Raw genomic sequence first — 26268 nt, 5'->3', positions numbered from 1 at the left:
TGCTAATATAATTTTTTTATATAATTATGGTATGTCCTTTATGTTTCACAGAAGTAAAAATGCTCTTTTTTTTTTCAATGAGAGACTTAAAATATTTTAATATATATATTGAGATACTGTTATAACAGTGATGTATCCTTTATAACTCCTATTATAATGGTTTCCAGGTGCACTAATATTCATTAGTTGTTTCAACATAAAAAAGTAAGTGTTCCTGGCGCCTTAAAATTTTAAGTTTAGTTGACTTGAAATGTGAAGTTGTACTAAGTGACAACTTGGATATTTGAGTTGACTAAACTTTATTTTAAGGCAACGCAAACACTTCCTTTTTTAAGTTAAAACAAAGAAATTACAGTGTAGGTTTGGCTTGATTTATTCAATCGCAGTAGGTATTTGGAAGAATTTCCACATATCCTTAAAGGAATTTTTTGTATCTTTGTGTGGTGTGTTTTCTCTTTCGCAAAATAGACACTGTCAGACCGGACGCTACCTCTTCTTGTACAAGCTATGGCTTTCCTTAATACTGTTTATCCGAACTTTAGTGGAAGGGAGGCAGACTTAAACAATGGCTAGATTTACAGGAAGCAGATAAGCAGCAACTAGGTAATTTAAAGGCTGTTGGAATTATCACAAACATTGAAGCGGTTGAAGGACCATGACCTTCAGAGTTACTTCAGCAGATGTGTAAGTGTAGGGTGACCTCACTAAACAAACCTAATGATCTCACTGGAAACACAAGTAAACCACAGCTTCGATCAACTGGTGATTTCAATATGAGAAGTAAAATGGGAGCGTGTATTGAAACTCCCAACAACCCACTCCCATTCCAAAGACTTTGTGTGGATTCTGTTATATGGAACATCTGTGTCAATATTATTAGATCCGTCAGCCTTTTTGTGCTTTTAAATTGTTCAAAGCAAACCACTTTCCATCTGAGAATGGTCAGCCACGAAAACATTCAGGTATGGGGGAGCGTGTGTGTATGCTACTGAACTACATGAAGCGTCCAAGGAAATATTTTAGCCCACACTTTCCTGGAACTTGACTTGAATTACTGAAGGTTTGCAAACAAACAACTAAAATGCCTTGATTTCAAGGATTAAAGCAATAAATGTATTAATAATTGATCTAGTAATCATAATCCAATGTGTTTATAAAACCGCCAATTTAGAGTAAAACTACACTAATGTATACAGTGATGCTATTTACGGTTTACTACAGTGCTGTTCTTATAAAGCTAGTATGACTGAACTAATACTGTTGTTGAACTTTTCAAATTCGTGGTGAATTATAGTAATCTGCCGGCTTTCACATAGTAAGATTTTCGTTTGTCACATGGGACACTGTACAGTGATTTGTTACAGCCCCTGCATCCAATACCCACATTTTGGGCCTTTTGTTCACATAATCATTGATTGGTTCCTCTCTTTGGCAGTCTGTACTGTGTTAATTAATTGCAAATGCTTACACACACTTTGTAAATATATATGGTAAACAATATATTGACACTACTGTAATATGAACTCACTAGGGGTGCAACGGTTCAGATTACTCACGGTTCGGTTTGTATCACGGTTTTAGGCTCACGGTTTCAGTACGGTTCGGTATGTGCTATGTTGATACTGAACAATGATATAAAATTAATAGATATACTAAATAGTTTGTTGATTAACTGTTAAGATCAGATGGATGATTAAATGCTAGTCAATATAATCAAAGAAGAGATATTATGATAGTTTTTTTTATTATTTTTATTTTAATTAGAGATTATGAGGGCACATGTTTTTTTTTTGTTTGTTTGTTTTTTTTTAAATCAATTGATAAGAAATACAAGAACAAGAATTGCCCATTTGGATTTCATGGTGACTTTAAAAAAAGTACTGAAGTGAATAAAAATGGTAAAATATTATTAATTCAAAGTGTATCTCTTACTAAAAACCCTTAAAGCTTCTTAAGCTGGTCTCCGACTCCAAGGTTGGTCTGTTTACAGGTTTTAGTCTGGCTGCCCAGCTGGGACAGGCTAAGAACCCAAACCAGAAAACAGCCTTAAACTGGTTTAAAATGGGGGGTTTCCCAGCAAGGTAAAAAACGTGATTGACAATGTTTGTTTATGCATTTTTTTTTTTTTTATCAATAATCAACAGTTGTAGTTATCAAAGACCATGTGTCCAGCATGAATAAGCCTCAGTATGGGTTTGTGTAATCGTGGAATGGGATGGGGTGGGTGGGGTATGTTACAGTCTCGTCAGTAAAAGTTTACCCACACGCTGGGAGGAACCATTCCCCTCGCCAGCCGACCCACACAAGACACATTTGAGCTCAGTTCTCTCCCTCTCCTCTGCACAGCCTCAGATATGCTCAGCACAGAGCGGATTCAACACACTACATCAGGAACTAAACACGGTCCTCGAAAAGAGCACATCTCAGGTATGTGGACGTTACATTTTACTGAAATATATTAACAAATTTCAAAATGGGCTTATCGACGAGGCTTTCTTGAGGACCTTGCAGAAATAAACGCGATTTCAGCTGCTGACGTTAGTAACACTGACCCGTTCAATAAACGCAGGGAATGAAGCGTCTCATAAGGGATGAACTTGTGAGATAACGGACTCGTGCATCTATCGTCCCGTAGGCTAATGCCCCTGAATCCATCACAGAATAAATGACCACGAATACCGCTGGAATGATATTGTGGACTGAGATGAATTGCATTGATGATTATCAGCTAATTTGTTGCTTTCCGCTGTGGAAAAAAAAATAGTCCAGAAGGCAGACAGCTTGCTGCTTGTCTGTGAATTGTGTGGTTAGGGGTCGGGCGCAGTGCGCAAGATGTGTGCTACATTAGCGAGGTAAAGGGTGAAGTGAACAGATTGTGTAGTGCAGAGGAGAAATGAGCTTCACGTAGCATGCCATTATAACTTTGATGTCAAGTTATGTGCACATGAATTCTCTGTATCCTATTTCAGAAGTGCTCAAATCCACAGCAACCAACTGTTTCTTTTTTAATGTTTAAAACGACATGCATGGTTCACTATTACACGCACGCCATGCATTTTGGTGTCACTCGCGCGATCCATATTTAAAAAAAAAAAAAAAAAATCTAAGTGTGGGGGGTGGGGGTTTGTTTAACCTCCTAATTGGCCTGTCTTTTTAAATATTAACAGGTTCTGTTTTAATTGCATTTTCAAACTTTTCAATAACCATAAAAGTTTGGTTATAAGTTAGCGAATTCCCACCTGGCAGTAAAAAGACACTCGCCAACACAAATCGCGTTCATCATGAGATAAACATAACAACATCGGTTCGCACTAGAGTTATGGCCCGTTCATACTAACAATAACGTCCACATAAACGCACTATATCATTCTGTTTATTTTAAGCAGGCGCTGCAAATCTGCTGCATTAAAGGTGCAGTGTGTAAATTTTAGCGGCATCTAGCCGCAGTGTTACCAAGTCCGCGGTTTTCCCGCGGAATTGGGCTACTTTTACACTGTTGCCGCAGGTTGTTTTTCATGTCCGTGGGTTGAATTGACCCCAAAAAACTGGAGTGCGAATTTTACCAGGGGAGCCCCGCCAAAAACGCGGCTTTTACCCTCCGGAATACGATTTTTACCATGGGACCCCCATGCTTTTGGGCTAATTTTGATCTATTTTTAAGGAGCAGTTGGGCGGGTTTTGTTGTGAAAACCTGGCAACCCTATCTAGCGGTGAGGTTGCGAACTGCAACCAACGGCAGCTCACCCCTCCCTTTCGAAGCAAAATAGAGAAGCTATGGTGGCCGCCTGGCCGACACAAGTCAAAAATGTCGTCGTCTGAGACAGCCAAAAGTAAGTTAGCCAGTCAAGCAATACGGTTTCTTCTTACTTTTAACAAAGAACAGTTTCTTCTTCTAAAAGACCAGATGAGTACCTTGTGCGTATTCAGCGTAGTGACAATGCAAGCTGCCTCTAAAAACACGAACGATTTAGAAGAAGAACAATATAGCGACGAAATGCGCTCTGTAGAGTGTTTATCCGTTCAGGGCTGTTGTAGAAACATGCTGGCGCAAAATGACAACTTGACATGGAGGGGGGACCCATGGCTCATTCTAAGGTAATGAAAACATAACGGTTCATTATATAATGTCTTTATACACCACTGAAAGCATAGTTATGTATATTATATTGCATTTCTGTCAATAGATCCTCCCAAATTTTACTCATTGCACCTTTAAATGAGCTCTTCAAAGCAGAGTGGATTCTGATTGGCTAGAAAAAAATTGTGAAAATGATTCCAACAATATCGTTTCTCTGTGCTGTTATTGTTGTGTCGCAAACTCTGTAATTCTTTTAAATTTAGAATGTTTAGGGGTGAATAGGGGTGAATTCAGGTTGATTGGGACACTTTTGCTCAGTCAAACTTAATGGCAAAAAGTGTCCCACTCAACCTAAATTCACTCTATATATTTATCGTTATTGTTATAGTAGTTATTAATGAAAGGAATACTGAAAACCTAAAAAATAAAAGTTGTAAAGTTGACTGGGGACAAAATAAAACAAAAACAGTTTAGGTGGCGCAAGAAGTCGTCGACTTCTCTGAAAAGAATATTATTCACGTATTACCCTATGTGAATAGAGATCTGGCAGCTTCTATTGGTTGTGTCAGCAGTTGTTGTTAAACTGTTCAGACAAACAACCTCCTGCTGTGTTGACACCGGCTGGTTATAGTGAATAACATCAAAGGGCATGTGTCTCACGTGCAGAGGAAGCGCCCTGTGTCAGTTTGCGGGATGCGAACAGTGAGGTGCGAGGTCAACAACTCTGCGGCGGATGGTATAGTAACTTCAACTCAATTAGGAAGCTACTCTTCAAAAGAAGGGCTCCTTTTAGTGGTGCTTTTGACCTTGACTTGTGTAGATGCCAGCAGAGCAGAGGAGTCTGGTTTAGAATGAGCCCTTATCTATGTGTTGAAATGAGCCCTCGTTTTGTGATCAGAGTGGAATTGGTACAATGTACAACAGGTCTTTTGATTGCCAAGGTCCTGTTTAGAGGCTGTTGGAAAGGACCTAATCAAGCATATCTTTCTTCATGTGGTTTACAGATCTTTTGTTTTCAAAAGCAAGAATGTAGGTTATTTGTTATATAAAGCTGTGCGTGTTGGAAGCTGTTGTAAAAGGTGAAGAAATAAAGCAAATGGTCACTCACAATAAAATGTGAATAGGTCAAGTTGAGGCCAGAAGGATCAAATGATCAAACAAAGGTGTAATGTGAGGTGTTATTTGGAGGCAGTTACTGCAATTAAATTGTTAAGCCAATATCACTTATGTATATAGTTATCCATAAAAATCCATACTGGTTGACCTCAAGATGTGCTTTTTTCTTTCTCAGAACTGAACTAGGAACATGCATATCCAAAATAGTCTACTTAAGTGTTCCTTGATTCTAAAGAAAAGGGAGGGCAATGGCAGGACAGAAGAGGAAGAGAGCTGAATCACAGAGCATCACTTATCTAGTGGTACGTGGAGAAAAGGATGGAGTCTGTTTCCTGGAAATGTGCTGATACCGCTGAGGCACACATGCAGTTGGTCACATTTAAGTGGTGAGGGCTGTTCATTATTGAACAGACTGATGACATTATTCTTTCCTAATTTTAAAAACTGCTCAGGTAATCATTCAGATGTATTGGATTTCAGTGGAATTTTAGGTACTTTACAGTGGTGCAGTGTTTTGATGTTATTGTGTAGCTTCATTTGTGAACATGCATAGAGCATACAAGTTCTTATCCATAATAGAGATTAATGAATAGAGTTGCCTCATTCAGAAAACAGAGAATGTTTTCACAATCTCCTTTGTAGTTGCATAGGGTAATTCATCCCATGCAGATCATGAATGTAATCAGAATTATTTCATAGTAAATATTTGGCCATTGCTCTTTCAAAGAATAGATAACATAAAAGTAGGTTTGTTTCAATTCTTGCCTGTATTGGAAAACAAAAAAGATAGAGAACAGGAGAAGATACCGTAAGTTCCAAATTTGTGACACTGCATTTGAACATCGTGCAATTAATCATAATTGATTTTTCAATTTCGATTTTGACTTCCAACGATTATAAAAAGATAATCAACGTTAAATGATTATTGTGCCGCTGCTGCATTCCGCCCGGCGCACCATCCTTTCCTTCACAGCGGTGTGCTTTCGTTCCTCCCTAAGCCAAGCTTAATATCCAAATTAGCTGGATAAGTGAGTGTTATAAAATGCAGTCTACTGTTGCTAAACTGCGGGATGTGCTTGATATCAAACAACATTATTAAAAGCACTATTAACCGATAAGGATAAAGCCGCTAAAGAGATACTGTTCCCCAAGTGGCTTTCTGCATGTGTTCTGCAAAGTATACAGTCAGATATGCACCAAAACGGTCTCAAAAAATGTTGAAATGCCACTTTGGCGAGAATCCTCATAAACACAGTCGGTTATGTATTAAATTATTGTAAAAAGTTGAGAAAGAAAAAGCATGTGTAACAGTATATTGGATCCGTACAGCTCTTAAAGTGACAACAGCCTAATAAATCTGCTGCATTCATTAATGTTAATCAAATAACAAAAGACAAAGATAACATCACTCACTGCTCTTGAATGAATAATTTTTGTAATTTTAATAAGGATTAGTCTATTTTTAATATATACAGCAGTTATATTTTACATTTGTTTAATTCAATTTTAGCAGCCCCTCTGAATGCTTTTTTTTTTCCTTTTAAACTTGGAAATACAGAATACCTCTGAACAATTGATCAAAAACACAAGTTTGATATACTACTACCAAATTAATTACAATAGTTTGAGTTTATGCATATTGGTCGAGGGTGCAATAATATGTAAAAGACAAGCTTTCCCCTACAAATTCCTTATATATTGGAAAGCTGGGGATCAACAATTGAACTACTTTAAGATCAGAAGCTTTTTGGTTGTGATAAACATTTAACAAGCAAAGTGCAACCATCTGCAGATGAAACTGCAATGAAAGAGCGGCCAAATAGTAATTAAAAGAGATGCAGGGAAAGGATTGGTATATAGCTCTTGCTTATGATGAAGTCATACATTAGAGGCCTTAAACTCATATGGAAAACAGATGGACCACTGAACTTTCCTATATGCTCCTGTATGGATTCCTCTGGTCAAATACATTAGCCTGAGATGATTAAGCTCAGGGGAGGAATAGAAACCGATAAGGATCACTGGTCAGCTTTTTTCCTATGATTATAACATAATACCCTTCAAACCATGAACAGTGAAGAAGGTTGCTGAGTAGAAGAATAGTACTATTGAATACTGCTGGTATTATGTAGGCTATTCAGTTTTAAGTGTCATTACTTTGCCATTTATTTGTTAATACTAAATTGTAGGCTTTTATTTTGCAATTGCAGTTCCAGTGATAGTCTATAGTCACCAGGTGTTCCTGTCTGTGCTGTTTAACACAGTGGTGTTTGTTGAAATGTCTCTAAGCTTCTTCCCCTTCATTTGAGATCATATTCTTTGGCAGGATAAGAGCGTAATTAGCAGAATGCTTGTGTATGCCAGTCCTTTGATCAGAGTGTTTTTAACTGATAAACCTTGTCACTGTCGTCTCTCTGTATAAGTCAAGTCTCCTCACTCTAATTATGTACAGCCATGCGGGTTAGTTTATTAGAAACCCTGTTGTGAATAAGTCATACTTATCACCGGTGTTAAGACCATGAACAAGTCGTACTCTGTGTTGTTTGTTTGTTGCTTTTTATAAGCGTGCATTTGTAGATGTCCTTGAACCTGCCACAAGGCCTAACATAACAGTTTTTTTCCTCTCGATTAGGTTGTTATATGTTCTTGTTGGATTTTGGTTCATCTTCCCCAAGGCCTTTGTGCTTCCTGTCATAAACAAGAAGATTGGGCATACAAATCACAAATGCCTCAAATGACATTGAAAAGTATCACCCATTAGTAACAGTCACAGACATATTGTTTAATAGACATATAAATTTTGATTTGTTTCATTCAAGTGCTGACCATTCTGTTCGGTTTAAATTGCCACATTAATAGCAAAAGACAGAGCAGCAGTTGACCTTGAAAGTATGTTCAAGCATTGATACAAATATCCATTTTGAGCCAACACATTTCAGGATTGAGAGGAGAAAAACGACACTTTATGCTTTTAAAGGTTTAGTTAAGTTTTAAATTATGAGTAAATAAACCCAGCTCGGCTCAATTCATTTTAAAATCTGATGGAACAGATTTTATAAAGATGGCATGTGGATCTTACACAGTCTGTTGTAACTAAACTCAGTACTCTTTTGGTAAATTATAAATGTAGTATTTTTCAGAACACATGGAGAACTGAATTGTACTGTAGGTTTGGCACTGTGGTTAGTTCCAGGCTGGAAAAGCATTACTTCCTGCTTTGATGATCCTTTGGTCCTCCTGCCAATTGAATTACCAGACTTTGAAAACATTTCTTTAGTGCCGCCAGTGACACCATACTTCTAGGCTATTGTTTGAAACCCGCTTTTCAAAGAAAGCAAAATGGTCATCCCCATGACCACAGCTCAAACAAAACAAGAGCTGTTTAATGTTTTTTTTTTTTTCCTCAAAAGATGCTGCTTAGGTCTGTCACTAAGAGAAGAGAGGCATGAATAATTTCCACATCCTTTCAAAAACAACCTGAAGGCATACACGACATTAATCCATAACTTTATATAAATCTTTCTTCACTTCTTCTATTATTTGCTGTTACAATTCTGCATTATTGTCTATTTTTTTTTTTTATGTTTTAGAAAGAAGTCTCTTATATGCTCATCAAGACTGCATTTATTTGATCAAAATACAGTAAATAAACAGTAATATTATGAAATTCTAATATGCTGATTTGGTGCTCAAGAAACATTTCTAAATGTTATCATGTTGGAAACAGTTGTGCTACTTAATATTTTTGTGGAAATTGTGATACATTTTTTTTAGGATTTTTTGATGACTAGAACTTTCAAAAAACAGCATTTATATATATATATATATATATATATATATATATATATATATATATATATATCAATTATATTTGAAATATAATTTTTTTGAAAGAAAGACTGTAAAAGTCAAAAGACTTATCCGCTTGTTAAGTCGTGATGTAAAGAACGCCGTTTCCGGGTCCAAGCCTCGACTCGTTTCACTTGAGAATGCCATCGACGGCCGTTTATGAGCGCTATTTAATCATTTAAAAAAGTTAAAAATTTTAAATACTTACAGTCTACACAACAGTCTCCGTGCTCACAGCGTCACAGATATTAATATTTTAATGATTTATAAAAGATGAATCATTGTCTGGCCATCTGGAATTTTGATATGGAGGTAAAGGTTGTAATTATATATTTTTTGTAGTATTACACCACATCGTGTATGTATATTAGCACCATTTGTTGTTTTCTTGTGGTATGAGATAGAGCGTTAGGACCCGGAAACGCAGCCGCGTGACGTCAGACTTAACAACCGGATTATCAATTTAATGCATTCTTGCTGAGTGAAAGTATTAATTATGTTTTTAAAAAAAATCGTTCCCATTAAATATATGAAGCATCTACTAAATTACTAATTTTAAATGTGAAAGACATCTTTATATGGGCAGAACCCTATTTTACTGTTAGCTTAAAGTGATAATTTTCATTTTTGGGTGAACTATCCCATTATTTACTTACCCTCAAGCCATCCTAGGTGTATATGACTCTCTTCTTTCAGACGAACACAATCGGAGATATATTTAAAAATATCCTGGCTCTTCCATAATGGTAGTGAACGGGGGGCACGTTTTGAAGCCCCAAAAAGTGCATCCGTCCATCATAAATATAATCCATACGGCTCCAGGGGGTTAATAAAGGCCTTCTGAAGTGAAGCAATGTGTATTTGTAAGAAGAATATACATATTTAAAACTTTATAAACTAAAATAACTTGCTTCCACCAGATGACCGTACGCATAGCCTATTGCGCAAGTCGACTTGCACCACAAGAGTAACCCCTGAAGCGATGTATGATGTAGGACTATCGTGAGCTTAGACGCCTTTCATGGTTTAAACAAATAGGGCTGTGCAACAAACTGAAGCTCCTCTACCTTATCTTGAAATCATCCAACATTTCTCTTTAAAATTTCTCATTTTAGATTTCTAATTTGTGACCAATGTTTTGTTTTTCTCTATCCTCTGCACTTCAGCATTCGTCGTTGCGTCATGTGTCGGGTTAGGGGTTACTCTTCCGTTGCAAATCGATGCATACGGCCGTCTGCTGGTAGCTAGTTATTGTAGTTAATAAAGTAAAAATGGGTATTAATTATGGGTATTTTTCTTACAAAAAAACATCAGTTTGCTTCAGTAGGCATTTATTAACCTCTGCATTTTTTTGGGCTTCAAAACACGCCCCCCATTCACCACCATTATAAAGCTTGGTAGAGCCAGGATATTTTTAAATATATCTCCGATTGTGTTCGTCTGAAAGAAGATAGTCATATACACCTAGCATGGCTTGAGTAAACCATGGGATCATTTTCATTTTTGGGTACCTTTAAGCCTAACTTAGACTAAATATATCTTCACTCTAAAAATATATACTATAGAGGAAATCCACTTCAGATTTAAATTTTCTATCGACAAACTCTAAATCTCACAACTGGTGTCTGAACACAATCTTATACACTATATTGGTTTGCATAGCAGAGAATGTAGACTACTGAAACACATCCCGCAGCCTACAGAAGGATAAATGAATGGGTTAACTGGAGATGCGGACATTGTGTAGAGGTTTGCCAGCACATTATACTTGCTTAGAACCAAACAAAGCAAAGTTCTGGAAAAGGCCTGTGAGTTACAAGTGACAGAATGAAGATATATAGATCACAAAATCCAGTCTGATGAAGCTTTTCCTTCTGTTTTGGCTCTTTCCTCTCAGTATTACTGTCTGGCTCAGGCTGTCAGGCTTATTCAAGCCCTCCGCCCCGTCCCTTGAAACGTGCACACGTCCTCAGGAAGAAGAGGTCAGCAGTGATGATTTCACAGTGTTTACGATGAAGAGCCTGTTGTCCGAGTGCGAACACGTGCCTGTTAAGGGACAGTGTAGGAGTTCCTTGTGGATGGACTGAACAATGAAGGGGTGAGGCTCTGGAAGAACTTTTTATAGGACAGGGTGGACATTGTATTGTTTGTTATAAAACATATTATTTTGGTTAGCCATAGACAGTCAGAATCCAGATTTACATTTGACTCGGTGAATGAGATGATGCCGTGTCATGGTACAGTGGCTGTGCTCTCAGGCTTAATACTGCGTCGGCCATTACGTGCATGTTTATGGCAGTTATTAGGCAATCTATGATGAGACATTAGTCTGATGAGGTCGTTCATCATGAGCTTCATCACAGTTGTTCTGTCACCCTAGAGACTGGAAGTCAACATGAAATCAAAATTGACCTTATTTACTCTCTAATACACATTCCTGGTCTTATTATGCATGATTTATTGATTCACGTTATTTCAAAGAATACAAAATATTGTCTTTGTAATTCTTCATCAAAATGTAATGACTTTCTCCACCTCTGTCTTTCCTTTTCAGCTGACAAGTTTTATCTTCTCTCTCTCTCTCTCTCTCTTTACTTTTTACTCAATTCTCAATCAATGAAGCTTGCTGTAAATCTCAATCACACTTTTGTAGAATAATTTTTAAGCAAAAATTAAGTACATTATCTGATTCGGTGTGATTCTGTTTTTTGTTGTTGTTGTTTTTTTACTGGGCTTTCTCTTTTGGTATTTTTTTTCTTTCACAAACACACCACAAATCTGACTAAGTCCAAGAATAAAGAGTTGACACCAAACTGTCATGGCGGCAGCTCTGGGCTCTGCAGGACTGCTGGTGAGGGGGGGGGTGTGAGGCAGGCCAGATCTAAAAATGTGTGATTCATTTATGAGGGAAGGCAGTGCTGGCTCCACAGGCAAACCTTGCAGTCTATAGAGGAAAAGAGTTCAGTTTCCTCTGAGGTAAGAGGCCCACTGCCTTTATGGGTTTTATCTTTAGCATTTAGCTGCAAATAAGGGATTTTACGTGAAGTGGGTGACACAAAGAGGTGGTCCTCAGCATTTATTGCTGGAAAAAGAAATCTGAAGTTCTCAATGTCTGAGTGGAATTAAATGATTCACTGCTATTGTGGTGTTTTGGCTCAGAGCAGCCTCATGACATCACTGGTCTGCCTGTGCTTTTGTTCATTTTTAGCTTGTGACATGTGTTAGCCATAAAAGCAGGTCATTAATAAAAAAAAGCAAAGTAGTCTAGATCACGTATCTGCAATTTTATGAATTTACTCATGCTCTAAGAGGCAGTTTGTCATTGAGAAAACTTCAGCTGTGCTCTGAAGCAGGCAGACATTTCTATGCCATTTAGAGTCTCCATGGACTTGGCTTGAATTGTTTCCACTTTTTGCCCAAGTCTTAGGCTTTTGAATTTTATTGTGCTGCTATGGGATGAAGGCATATATATTTTGGATGTTTTCTTCCCTTTTGTGACGTAAATCTGTGTGAAAAAGCTTCTCGCATGAGAAAAATGGGGCGTGACTTGATTTTGTCCATCTGGATTTAATTGGATCGTTGTTGTTTGCTAATTGTTGTGATGTCATGTGAGTGACAGGTTGCTGGAGGGGAGGGTTTATTGCCCACCTCTCAATCCTGTGCACACGTCATCAGAAAAGAGATGTCATTGAGGGGAGGGATTGTTAATGTTTTTAATTAAAGATTATGCCACATGAATGAAAAAATAATGAAGTGCAAGGATAAATTGACCCATCTTGTGCTTCAATTGAATAACATCTGATTGACTGTACAAAGGATTTCACATGATCAGTGCCGCAAATTTAATTATTTGATTAGTGAGCTGTACAGTGTGTGTGTGTGCGTGTGTGTGTGCCTGTTTTATTTTTGCCATTTTTGCCTTTATTATGATATGACAGTGATTAGACAGGAAGCGAAGTGGTAGAGAGAGAGGGGGACGGGATCGGGAAAGGACCACGAGCTGGGATTCGAACTCGGGTCGCCCGAAGCGCATTGGCGCTACCTGTCGGTGCGCTGCCCATGAGGTCATCGGCGCAACGGTGTGTGCATGTTTTTGTGACATATCAGGACACAAATTTGTATAATGACTTGGGTATGACATAGGTATTACAAGGAGAGGGTGACTTATGAAGACATTACCCCATGTCCCCATTTTTCAAAAGACGTATAAATCATACACAATGAGTTTTTGTGAGAAAGTAAAAATGTGCAGAGTTTTCTGTGATGGTAGGTTTAGGGGTAGGGATAGTGTAGGGCAATAGAAAATACGGTTTGTACAGTATAAAAAACATTACGCCAATAGAATATCCTCACAATTCACAAAAACAAACGTGTGTGTGTGTGTGTGTGCAGGTGGACTAAATGTTTATGAAAAATATGGCTAGTGTTAACGGATGGCATTGATCAAATTCACATTAAGAATTTTCCCTGGGCAAGTAGAGATGGGAACTCTACCTCCCTAATTTTTTTTTTTTTTTTGTGCTAAATTTGTCTGTGTGAGTGTCTGCAAGAGGAGATGTAAAGAGGTAGAGAAAATAAAAAAGCATCATTTTTGGTGCCTCTTTTGACCTCTGTGTGTGTTAGATGATGCTGTGAGAGGCAGTTCTCTCTAAGGGCCTTTAATGGTGAATGTGGATCTGTCTGGAGTATCTGGGTTGGAAAGTGTGAAAATGTGAAAGCCATACCTCTGCTAACTGCTTCCTTCAACTTCTGACAAACATCATTTAGATCAAAACTGACATTTTCTTGTGGAAAATTGTGGTATGATGTGCCTATTTGTTTCAGTGCCATCAGTAAAATCTCAATCCATAACATGTAAAAATCTAACATGTAGATATTAATAATTTATATTAACCAGGTTGAGGGTGTTTTATTGATTACGGTGATAATTTTGCATTGACTGCATTTTATAACTTAATAATCATGAATTTTTCCATAAAAGATTCTGCTTTAGCTTGTTTTTAGGGAGATTACAGAATCAGTCAGCATGCAAAGCTGTGAGAACATTCAGGTATTGTGGAAGTCTAAGCTACCATTTGGACTTCACCCTCAGCAGATCAATGAAATAACTGTAATACTTATAATGGTAGGGTTTGCGGGCAATCTTGTTTTTGTTTTTTTTTCTTACTCTCTCTGAGTGTGTGTGTTCAGGACAGTGTAGGTAACCAATTTTTCCTTAGTCTTGCTCACACTTAGTTTCACTTCTCCCTTTTCAAGGCAGGTTTTGTTTTGGTTGCCTGTTGTCTACACCAGTCGGCCTACTACTGTTTAATCTGTTGCATGTTCACATATAAAGCTGATCTCATGAGATCAGGTTTCATCACAATCTGAATTACCATCATTGTAATATGGGTTTTAAATAATGTAGTTGATATTTCCTGTCCCATAACACTAAACTTAACACTCACAAAAATCTTTTTGCATTTTTATATATTCATTAAGACATTATTTAGTAGTTTTGTTAAACCGTTTTCCTTGTAGGGAAAGTTCTGTGCACATTGTAAGTGATTTCAGGTTTTTCTATCCTTGTAGATTCACACAGATTCAAATATCCCAAAAACAAACAAACGCTTTGGAAGATACTTCAAATAATCACATTTTAGATTTTGCTCAGCACCTATATTTTCAATTGATGAAATTGCTAATTGTTATCTTATGAAAATTATTAAATGACACAAATGGCCTCTTATGAAGTCTTATAACAATTATTTGCTTGCTAAAGTCGGGATTATGGCTCAAGATTTTTTTATTCTTTTTAAATGTTCCTCACCTAGGTAATATAAAGTTTCTGAGCATGAGATAGTCAGTCATCTGGAGAGATTTTCCTTCTGGATAAAGAACAGAGGAAAGTAGAGAAGAGGGGGCAGGTGGGAGAAGAGAAGACTGGGTCAGTGGATAGACAGACCGACAGCAATACGAATCATTTCTCTCGTGGCAAGATAGGACCTTTTTGTTTTGGCTGCGAGCAGCAATCCTCTTATGAAAAAGACTGTGAGAGATAATCATTTTAACTTCATCTGTGTCTCTCTCTCTCTCTTTCTCTCTCCCTCCCCTCTGTCCCGTTTTCTTTCACAGCGATGGCCTCTCCTGTGCAGCTGTTCATGAGCTTGCCTCATCTGGACTAGGAGCGGAATTCATCTGACACTCGCACGGACACACACACACCACTAAAAGCATAAACACACCGCTTAGCCATGTACAGCGTGGAAGACCTTCTCATCTCTCATGGATACAAAGTCCCACAAAGGAACAGCAACAATGTCCCTGTCTCACACTCGTCTTCCCCCCACCCTGCAACCTATGAGAAATGTCTGCCGTCACGAAGCGACAGCCGGTGTGAAATCGCAGAGAAGCGGAAAGGACACAGTGGCGTGAATGGCTATGAGGGGGACCATGTTTACAGCGGTGGAGGCATCAGACAAGCTCCTGCCAGGGGATTCCCCGGTGACGCCGAGAACAGGGTCAGGAAGCAGAGGACACAAGACATGGACAACGGTAACCTGGGAGATGGACGTTTGCCAGAAGACAGCCTGACCACTGACAGTGGGTAAGTTGTGCTATTAGTTGTTTTTGACCTCTTCGTCTTCTTCCCCTCATTCTTGTATTGCTGCTGGCTTTCCTTCTTTTCATTCGTTCCTTTGATCTGAGGTTTAAGCTGTCTTGCATGATGAAGAGTGTTACGTAAAGGTAGGAGCTGTCAAGGACTTCCTTTTTGCACCAGGACAGATCCCAATTTTTTCCGCCTTTCTCTCTCCATTTCTTATTTTTTGTTTGCACTTTCTTTCATCCTTACGTCATCCTCTTTGTACTTCCTACATTTTTATGTACTCCGTTTCCTCAGTCTCACTCATTTCCCTGCACTCTCTCCTACCTCATTCCCCCTGTAGCTGATGAATTCATTAACTATGTTTAGTGCAGTGCGGATTTTATTTCCTCTCATTTCACACGGGACTGTAGTGGTATAAACACCAATGTTGACGGAAAGCCCGCAGCACCCCCTACTGAGCATGCTCAGGTCTGCAGTCAGAGCCAGCAGTAAACTACATGTCCCATGAGCCCTTTGTCAGATCAATATTCCATTCTTTATAACAATCTCTTATATAACAGCATTATTAATAAAACATGTTGAATATAAATATGAAAATATCTGAATTCTGCCAGCCGCATTTTTGCAGAGTAGCTTCAGAGATTAATTTTCTCTAAAAAAAAAAAGCTTACATGGGAATGCTTCTCTTTTCTTACATTCATCAGCAAGTAAGTCATAATGTCCTTGTGTTATAGATTTTCAATGTCATAAATGTCATAGATAGATAGATAGATAGATAGATAGATAGATAGATAGATAGATAGATAGATAGATAGATAGATAGATAGATAGATAGATAGATAGATAGATAGATAGATAGATAGATAGATAGATCTCTTCTGACATAATTATTGGTATACTATCAAGCTATAGTGCATCTTTGCACTTTCAAGTAATTGCATGTCACATGGTTTGAGACTCAGCAGTCCAGGGCAGGAAGCAGCTCCACTGATGTGACTGTTACTAAGCTAGATTATCCTTCCATGAGTGCAGGTCAGAATTGTTTAACATGCAGATCATATGCTCTCTGCTGCCAAGATACTGGATGAGAGAACAGACCTTCAGTGCTGACTCAACGGTTTGCACCACACAAGCTAGTTATGTTCCTGCTTAAGAGAAAATGCTAATTTATTTTGGTGTGTTTGCACCATTAAAGCCTCCCAGTTTATTGGGCCCTTTGAGGTCTTCTGCTTTGTTGACATCATTGTCAACATGCACCTCTTTCTTTTAGTTTACTGTTAGTGTGATGTTGCCTGTGTGCTTGCATAATGGGATTTGAACACAGATGTGTTCTGAGAAACACTGTTGATATTTGAAATCAACCCCCTAAAAATGCACAAACGCACAGTGCAAGAGCGGATGTCACTATATCATAGCTGAAGCGAAGCAAAATAATTCTTTGTGAAAAATAAAGCAAAGATGATGAACAAACGACAAGGAAGAACAAAAAATGAACATACAGTATGCAAGAGCATATCATACGCAGCCTCTGTGTCCATCTTCAGGCCTTCCCACTTAGGTCTCTCCAGCTCTGGAAAGCTTTTGGAATATTAATGCAGCTCCTAAAGTGCTTGCCTAATCATAACCCTTCTTTTTCCAGTGAAATTTCTTTGACCTTTTCTTTTTTTGTAAGAAAGTTATAGTTGTTCAAAAAGTACATTAAATCTCTTAATCTCACATCCTCAAGTCCAATAAATACTGCTGACCTCTATTTATTTAATTCCATCTGTGTGTTTTTAATGCAGGTTTTTTGAGACCCACAGAGGAATACATTCTCAGCCTAGATCTGAGCAGGATGTGTCCTACTGGCGGAGAAGAGGTCAGGACTTTAGTGTGCTTCTGGATTATGCAGACTTGAGGGATCCACGTGGAAGTGGAGGAGGGGTTCCCAACAAACCAGAGGGCATGCAGCGGAGGCCAGAATCTGCCTTAAGCACAGAGGAACACAACCGTGAAAGACAAAGGCGGGCAGAGAGCGCACGTGCCAGAGAGAGAGAGATGGCCCTCCACCAGTGGAGAATTGCAGCTGAAAGGAAGTACCAAAGTTTGGGAACAGAGGAGTGGCGTCCGATGACTAGCATGAGCCGTCAGCCATCTGAAAACGAGGTGGCACAGGAGCAACGTAGGCCACGAACTGCAGAAGGAGCTGTTCCACCCAGAACCAAAAACAAGTCACAGTCACTGCCCAGAATGGCTCTGCAATCCGAAAGCCTCCAGTACTTCAGCATACCAACTGCTGGGCAAGATTCATATGGGAGCTATAAGTTAAACGGTCACCACACACGAGACCCTCATGGACGCCATCTTAATGATAAAGAGAGCAGGCTGCGGTGGACTGACCGATCAGGTGCACAGTCCGCACCACTATCAAAACCGAGATTCAGCCGACCTCTTCGACCTCCATCTTACGAAGTGCACCAGCAGATGCGTGGGAGCGCAGAGATGCTCACAGGGGAGCTTGTTCCTCGTGCTAGAGACAGAACTCCACTGCCCTTCTCAAGGCAAGAGTACTTTGTACAAGAACTTGGTGGTTCTGGTGTAGAGCCCCCTGGTTATATCCCTCCTCCATCCTACAGGAGGCAGCCTGTAGTTAAAGGGGGTCACAGAACTTATCCTATTTCAATGGCTAACCACCAGTACAGAGGTGACCCTTATATGCCGGGCTCTGCCATGACAGAAGTGCAGGAATGGTTTATAAGGCAGACTGGGATGGCTTGGCCAGACCATTACAGAGATGGAAGAAGAAGTATGCCCTGCAGGAGACAGGCATATCCAGGCTACAGTGAAGAACGGATGGGTAATGTTCAGTACATTCCCTTTGATGACCCCCGTGTCAGACACATTTCAGGAGCAGGGATAGATGGGAACTCGTTGACGGATGCAGACAAAATCAGAAATATCAGAAATGAGATTCCGGTCAACCTCATATCTGAAAAGTCTAATGACAGTGCCTTTTCTCTCACAGAGAAACCCTTTGACCGCACTGAACCAAGTAAAAGCAATATTAGTGACTCTGTTAATGAGGACAGTATGCACAAGGAGACGGAAAATTCAAACACAATACCTGACCAAAACTGCAACAGGCATCCAGCTACCCATGGCAATATAGTTGCTATTCAGATGACAACGCATCAGAACTCCAACTCAAACCAGGGTTTGATTGAGACAGTGACACAAGTAAAGAAATTTGAGGCAAAAACTGTGGCTGAGAATAAGAAAAACTCAAAGAAGAAGCTGAAAGAGACAATGTTTTGCCTGGTTTCTGTCCCTATTAGTATGCAAGCAAACAAAAGTGTCTCTGACCCAAATAACAATCAAAAAGTGACTAATTCAATAGAAAACACAGTGGTGCAGCATGACAACCAAAACATTTTGAAAACATCAAGCAAAGAGACACAAATACAGTCCAGCAGCTCCTTATCCATTAAAAGTTCCCCTTTGAAGAAAGAGATTGTAGATACTAGGTCACTTGATCCAAGTCAAGACAATGAATTGTTCTATGCAGGATCCTGGCCTGGAGATCAGTACAGAAACCAGGAAACTCAGACAGGCTCTCCAGAAGTTTCCAGAAATAGCCATCCTCCTGCAAATGACCATCCCTCCAGTTACACAATCACTGATAATGATGATGAAACTAACTGTAGTGGCAATTACGGATATCCCATGATAGGTCAAAAGGATCTCAACCCTTCCAGCAACAGCGCATTCTCCAGAACTGGGACTGGAAGTAGTTCAAATATAAAAAGCCCAACTCTACCCCAGCCAGCATCAATTCCACCATCTCCAGACCGTCAACCTTTGCTGAGAAAGACTAAGCAAACATCAGATGGTCAAGAAGTTTTTGGACAGTTCTTGTTAAAGCCAGTCAACAGACGAAAATGGGATGCAATTGGGGAGCTTGAGTCTTTTAATAAGGAAATACAGGATCATACTGGGAAGTATCCAAATGTTGACCAGAATATAGAGGAGCTGGATGAGGCATTGAACAGTATTTTGGAGCTGAGTGACACAAGCAGAGAGGTCAACAATACAAAACAGGAAACCACCCCACTTCACGTGAAGAAAGAAACTGATCAGCAGTCACATATAGTGCAGGTCACAGAGACGCAACTGAAAAGCAATAACTTAAATGTAATGTCCAATTCAGGGAAAAGAGGCCATCCAGAATACAAAGGAACAAAAAGTTCTTTGTCCAAGGCAAAGGTGGACAGCCAGACGCAAGAGATACCTGTCACCAAAACTGATAATTATGTCAACTTTGAGATTCTGCAAATGGAGCACACAGATCCAGTGATACATCGGCAGGATATCCCAGTGCCGAAGGAGTCCTTGCTTAAGGATGTTGGTTTAACAGTATACACTGCCGTTCCAGACACTGTGACGTCTGGATCCCCGACATGCCTGAGTCCTGAGTCACCTATGTTAACCAGCCCTTCAGATAACTCAGAGATGTGTGAGACCTTGCAGATTACATCATCAGACAGTAGCGGAGATCTGAGCAGGCACAGCCCTGATTTTGCCGAAGGTAGTCAAAGCCTGAACAATAATAATGCCTTCAACTCCAAAGCCCTCAAAAAGGAAGCTAGGAGAGGAAGCACAGAGGTTTCTAGATCAGGGAGGTCCTCACGCATCCATGTGATCAAGAGTCTTCATTGTAGGTTTAAGGCTAATTATGAGGATGATGACGATGACAATTTATATTCAGATTATATGACCTGGAGTAATGAAAAGACCTTGGCAGATGAACATCTTGAGACTCTTTTGAGTCAAGAGAAGGCCAACAATATGCAGACCGAAGACCTGACTAATCTGTACCAAGTCCAGTGTGCCAAAGGCATTCCTGAAAATGAATCCATTGAACAACGGGCTGCCAGAATTCTCGGCATTGCAGTGCCAGTTGAAGCCTTGGTTGTTGATCAGGTTGATGGGAAACCAGTAGAAAGAAATTTGATAACCACAGATGCTCCAGCTTTGGAAACGCAAACCAAAGAGATGCCCTTAAATGAGGAGACGCAGAATGTCAGTAGAGAGTTTGAGGAGGTGCCAGATAGGTCTATGGAAAGTTATGGAGATGTGTTAGAGGGAGGACTAGAAGAGGAGTCTGGAGATTTATCTAGTGCTGAGAAGCATAGCCAGAGGGTCTCCTCAGTGTTGGAGCTCCCAGAGTTTCCTCCGAGTAATTTATGCTTGTCGCTTCCACTTGCCGAGGATGAGGAATTGACTCTTAGTGTAGGTGGGGGAGACAAGAAGGAGACAGTTAATGCTGAGATAACAGAGGCGCCAGAGGACCAGTTGCAGGTATATTGCTCATCTCCACAGTCCCCCTCATCCACAAATGATCAAGCATCCCTGGAGTACAATCTCTATGCAAAAGAAGAAAGCTCTCATTCATTAGTGAGAACTATCACCAGGATCACCTTGGCCAAAGAGGCAGACTTGGAAGAAGAGGGAGCAGAACTAAAAGAATCAGCTAAAGTTGATGAAACGCTAGTGGAAGAAAACCAATATGGTGAGAATGCAGTCGGAGAAAACAAAGACATGACCAGTTATATGCAAGAAGAGGATGAGGAAACGGTTCAGGAGGAAGTGTTAGCTGAAGAGCTGATACAAGCAAGATCAAGGCAGCAACCAAAGACTATGGCACGTCCAATCCCACAACCCCGTAGTGGCATGGTAGCAAAGCGAGAGATCACTTTGCCACAAGGATTCAACATGCATAATACAATGTCTGCAATAGAGGATGATGACAAGCTGTTTATTTCAGGTCAGTACACTAAACTCAACATTGATAACATTCTTGTTATTTTTAACCAAATTCTGTATAAAATAAAGATTTTCTTAGTTTGATGAAAGAGTAGATACATCTTAGCTTCCTTATAGTCACTAATAAACATATTGATAACAGTTGGCAAACAAATAGTCAGCTCAGCTGTTGTTTAGTTTGTAATTGCTAAACACTTCATACCAGTCTGTTTCTAATATTACAGTCTTGCTTTATATGGTCTTGTGTGAAGTCCATTACTAGTAGAGGTCACCTTCAGCAGTATGGTTTATTGCATGACATAGGTTACTTTAAATGTATTGGTGAGGTATACAACAAAAACTGGACAGACAATCAACTTCCAGTGGAAATGGTGATTGTTTTTTTCCTGGCATATTCTGTAGAATTATGAGCTGCCAAGCCACAGTAACTGGTCTTAATACTTGAGGGCATTGAGCAATGAGTTTTTTCACCACAAGAGGGAAGCGTGGTCTGATTTATTCTCATTGCCATAACAAATCAGCTGAGTATAGAAAATGGACCAACAAAAATATTATATTATATTATATTATATTATATTATATTATATTATATTATATTATATTATATTATATTATATTATATTATATTATATTATATTATATTATATTATATTATATTATATTTTCTGGAAAAAAAGTTTATACTAAACTGATATTACACTGCTTTTCTAGTAAACATATATTGTGATTAACATAATTTGTGTTTGTCTTCAGATGGATATGACCCAAGTCGTGTGGAGAGAGTCTGAACTTGGACACTGTCAGAGCAAACCTTGTGACTTTACCTGAATACACGCTGTAAACAAACACTCATTTAAAACTGGACATGATGTAGGCTAGAACCACTCACTATTAAAAATGTCACAGAAGTTTATAAGCAGGTCTATGGACTTCATGCCGCCTATTAAGACTATTAATTCCGGGAATCTCTATGACCTGTTGATGGCTGGAATAGCTAAGATGTTTATCAATGATATATGAATGTATAATGTATATCAAGTAAAGCTCAGACATTACAAAAATAGCTACAAATCAGTCTGTATAGACTTAATAATTTTCTAAAGTTTCTCTGCACCAGCAAATGCTGGAGTTCTGTTGGGCTTTCACAGAACACAGTGTCATTGTGCCAACAGCGACAAGAAAGACACAAAAGCTTGCACTTCTCATTTTCTGCAGTATTACCAATGAGAGAACGGAGAGAGAGGCCTTGATGTAACAAAGCAATGAACCGGACTGGCGAGGTAGCAGCCGAATCAGTGACATTACACTGTGCTTTTAATCACAGATAAATATTTTTGTAAGAAATGTTAAAAGGAAAGTGTGATTATCTGTTTTACAGGTTGAAGAAACCATGTTTGTCACTGTGGTAAAACTGCAATACGAAATAAGATTTTTTTGAAAGTTATGAAATAGGCTGCTTTTACCCAAAAGAGGCAACTAAGAAGAAAGCTGAACAGAGGCAAAGATTTAAGGATATTTTGTGTGTGAAATCTTGGTCTCCAGCAACTTTAATCTTAACTGCAGTGATTTTAGTTTCTATAGTTATTGATTTAAAATTACTCCCTGCACTTAAGAGTTTTCATATCTCATACGCAGTTTGAGCTTTTCAGAATAGCAATCTGACAATGTATCATCTCACCACAAAATGCAATCAAAAAAAGAAGAAGAAGAAAAATGTATTTATTTTTATCAAGCTATCAACAATCTGTACAGATGAATATATATTCGAAAAAGTGTTTTTATTTTACCTTGTGAGTTTGTTTGTTTGTTTGCTTGCTTACAATCATTATGGATATATCATATCTGAATGTCTATTATCCTGTATTACTCTGGCAATGAATGATTCTTTTATTGTGCCGTGTGGCGTGCTTTTTGTTGCACAAATGTCAGAAAGTGTTATATGTGTTTCTTTATGCACATATGAAGTATTCTGCATCTTAAGTTCTGAAAGCTTACTCATATTGTGAGTATACATACCGGATGTAGTGCTTGTTAACTAGTTTAATTGCTTGGTTACTTTCTGTTATGACTCTGTACTTGCATAGTTGAGGTGGACAACAGTTTCTCAATGATATTTCCATCACATGGTTTATTTAAATGGAGTCCAAAGTGCACTAAAATGAAAGTAATTAGCGTATCCAAAAACTGGAAATAGTAGTCTCCGCCAAAAACTCCAGAAAAGTCATTGCCTCCCTTTCCTCTGAATATAGTTATTGTTACGGATAAGGGTGCAAATACCATAATGTTATAGTAATATTACTATTGATATTTGCCATAAGCATAATTATAATAAACCATTAATTCATGCAAATAGATGTTCTGTAGTCAGTGGATAGGGAAAAATAAGACACAGCATTAATCACATTTACTTTTTGTAAGTTGGCATCAAATTATTGTTGTAAGTAGTCCTTGATTGTTTATACCATTTTGTACCATTTTGTTTTTCAAAACAGATGATTATATTGTTGCATATAACGTATATGGCATTTAATATCTTTTTCTATTTTCATACAGAAACTGTACATGATTATTTTGTATTGGGTTGGAATTGATTTGCTTTCTCTGCATGAGATAAGAGATGTAAACTGGGGTCAGGAAAATGTTTTGCATACAACTGCGTTTGGTACTACATTAAAAATATATTCATTATATTACATTGTGCACATTTTTATCCTGCTAAAAAAGCTTTGAACAATATTTAAATTCAAAACAAGCTATTTTTTGAATATTTTACAGAAAGGGGAGTGTTTACTGTGCACCTCAGTACTTGTGTCTTTGAAGTATTGGGTGAATGTGAATGAAATGTTTGAGAGGAAACTCCTTTGTACATTATAGTAGATTGCTCATTAATAAACTCCTTGCATGGATTGTTGTTTTATTTTCATCTATTAATTTCATGTGTTACATGGAAGGGAGAAACAATCTGAGAGCTTGTTTCCTCTTTAATAGGCTTATAAAGAGTCATGCATAAATCAAAACACATGTTTGAACTTCTAAAGAAATATGATGATTCTCTTTCTCAATGCATTTAATTAATGTGTAAATAAAGATGAATTCTTCCTGGAAACAAACAAATATATGATAATCAAACACATTTGTTGAACAAATGGCAAGTAATAAAGAAACCATTTTTCTCATTATTCAAAAGTCCTTATTTTGAGTCATTATTTTAAACTTATTTTGTTCCTCACGGGAAGTTTGGCCATATTGTGATAAAGTTGAAATTCATCAAACATTGTTGTTATTTAAAATTGATGTTTACTTTGAAATTAAAACTTTTTATGCTTAATGTTTTGTGCACCAAAAAGGATAGTTCACCTAAAAATTCAAATTCTGTCACTGATGTGCTGCAGTCATGAAGTCAAAACCCAGAAGACTAATTCCTTTGATATTTTCCTATGGGTTTTATAATGGGGTTTTTCAATTTGTTTGAAAAAATCTTAAAGATACAATGTAAAAAATTACATACACCCATATAGAAAATGTGAATTGTGAAGCTGTTATGTGTATTTTAAAAAGCGTATGTTTCTAATAAGTAACTAGAAAAGAACGTTTCAGGAGTGTGTGCAGTTTACGTTGTAGAACAAAATGTCCAAGTATTGTCAAGTTATTTTTTTTTGATTTTAGTCATAAATTGAAAACCCCCAATTATAAATAGGGAAATATCAAGGGAATCAGTGGTGAATTAATCTTCCTGGTTTTGACGTCATCCCTGCAGCACTATATTACTCACTCTTATGTTGTCCCAAACCTGTATGCATTTCTTTCTTCTATTGAACACACACCAAAAAAAGTTTTTTTGAAGAATGTTCATAATCTAAATATTTCAGTTCCCATTGACTTCCATTGTATTATGTATTTTTGTCCATACAATTGAAGTTAATGGAAAGTGAAACTGTTTAGTTACCAACATTCTTCAAAATATCTTATTTTTGACAGATTTTTCATTTTTGGGTGGTCAGTGCCTTTAAATTAATCAATATTGCATTTTCCAAAATTTGACAAGAAGGCAAAGTAAAAAGAAAAAGTCCAAAAAATTAAGCATTTTTTACATAATTTCAGCTTTCTGGATTTGCATTGAGCGTGAATTTCAAACCATTATATGTACATTTCTATGCACCATAATAAAGGATTAGTTCACTTTAAAATGAAAATTACCTCAAGCTTTACTCACCCTCAAGCCACCCTAGGTGTATTTGACTTTCTTCTTTCTGATGAACACAATCTGAGTTTTATTAATAAATATCCTGACGTGTCCAAGCTTCATAATGGCAGTGAACGGGAATGAGTGAACGAGTATGAAGCTCAAGAAAGTGCATCCATCCATTATCAATGTACTCCACATGGCTCCGGGGGTTAATAAAGGCCTTCTGAAGTGATGCGATGCATTTGTGTAAGAAAAATATCCATACTTAACAAGTTTTAAAGTAAAATATCTAGCTTCCGCCAGACCGCCTTCCGTACTCAACATACAAAGAAAATGTAAACATGACACGTCGTCAGTTACACTTCTTTCTTAAGCTGAATACGGAAGGCATAAGATGTAGCGTAAGCATTTTGAACTGCGAGAGACATTACACTTTCTTCGTACAGAAGGCAGTCTGGTGGTAGCTAGATAATTTACATTATAACTTGTTAAATATGGATATTTTTCTGCTTCAGAAGGCCTTTAATAACCCACCGGAGCCGTGAGTATACGTTTATAATGCATGGATGCACTTTCTTGAGCTTCAAACTCGTTGGTCCCGTCCACTTCCATTATAAAGCTTGGATGCGTCAGGATATTTATTAATATAAC

General features: G+C 38.1%; 1 protein-coding gene across 3 annotated transcripts; it reads left to right on the top strand.

The window, feature by feature from the left end:
* Positions 1–2291: 2291 nt before the first annotated feature.
* On the top strand, positions 2292–24558 carry jcada (junctional cadherin 5 associated a). Of its 3 annotated transcripts, none has more exons than XM_067369975.1 (4): positions 2292–2427; positions 15158–15629; positions 17414–21432; positions 22185–24558. In XM_067369975.1, exons 2-4 carry the CDS (start codon positions 15277–15279, stop codon positions 22217–22219), a joined length of 4407 nt encoding a protein of 1468 aa, XP_067226076.1. In that variant the 5' UTR covers positions 2292–2427; positions 15158–15276; the 3' UTR covers positions 22220–24558. The 3 variants fall into 3 exon arrangements, with proteins under 3 accessions (XP_067226076.1, XP_067226077.1, XP_067226078.1); XM_067369976.1 differs by lacking the exon at positions 2292–2427 and adding an exon at positions 3693–3830; XM_067369977.1 differs by lacking the exon at positions 2292–2427 and adding an exon at positions 11063–11141.
* The last annotated feature ends 1710 nt before the right edge of the window (positions 24559–26268 follow it).

The sequence above is a fragment of the Chanodichthys erythropterus genome, chromosome 19 (assembly GCF_024489055.1).
Source record: "Chanodichthys erythropterus isolate Z2021 chromosome 19, ASM2448905v1, whole genome shotgun sequence".
Lineage (NCBI taxonomy): Eukaryota > Metazoa > Chordata > Actinopteri > Cypriniformes > Xenocyprididae > Chanodichthys > Chanodichthys erythropterus.
Note: the sequence above shows the minus strand (reverse complement) of the source record. Positions and strands in the feature narration are given on the sequence as shown.

Coding starts and splice junctions, on each gene's coding strand:
- jcada (XM_067369975.1), top strand. CDS start 15,277: ATGTACAGCGTGGAAGACCTTCTCATCTCTCATGGATACAAAGTCCCA. Junction 15,630..17,413: donor AGCCTGACCACTGACAGTGG/GTAAGTTGTGCT, acceptor TTTTTAATGCAG/GTTTTTTGAGACCCACAGAG. Junction 21,433..22,184: donor TGACAAGCTGTTTATTTCAG/GTCAGTACACTA, acceptor GTTTGTCTTCAG/ATGGATATGACCCAAGTCGT.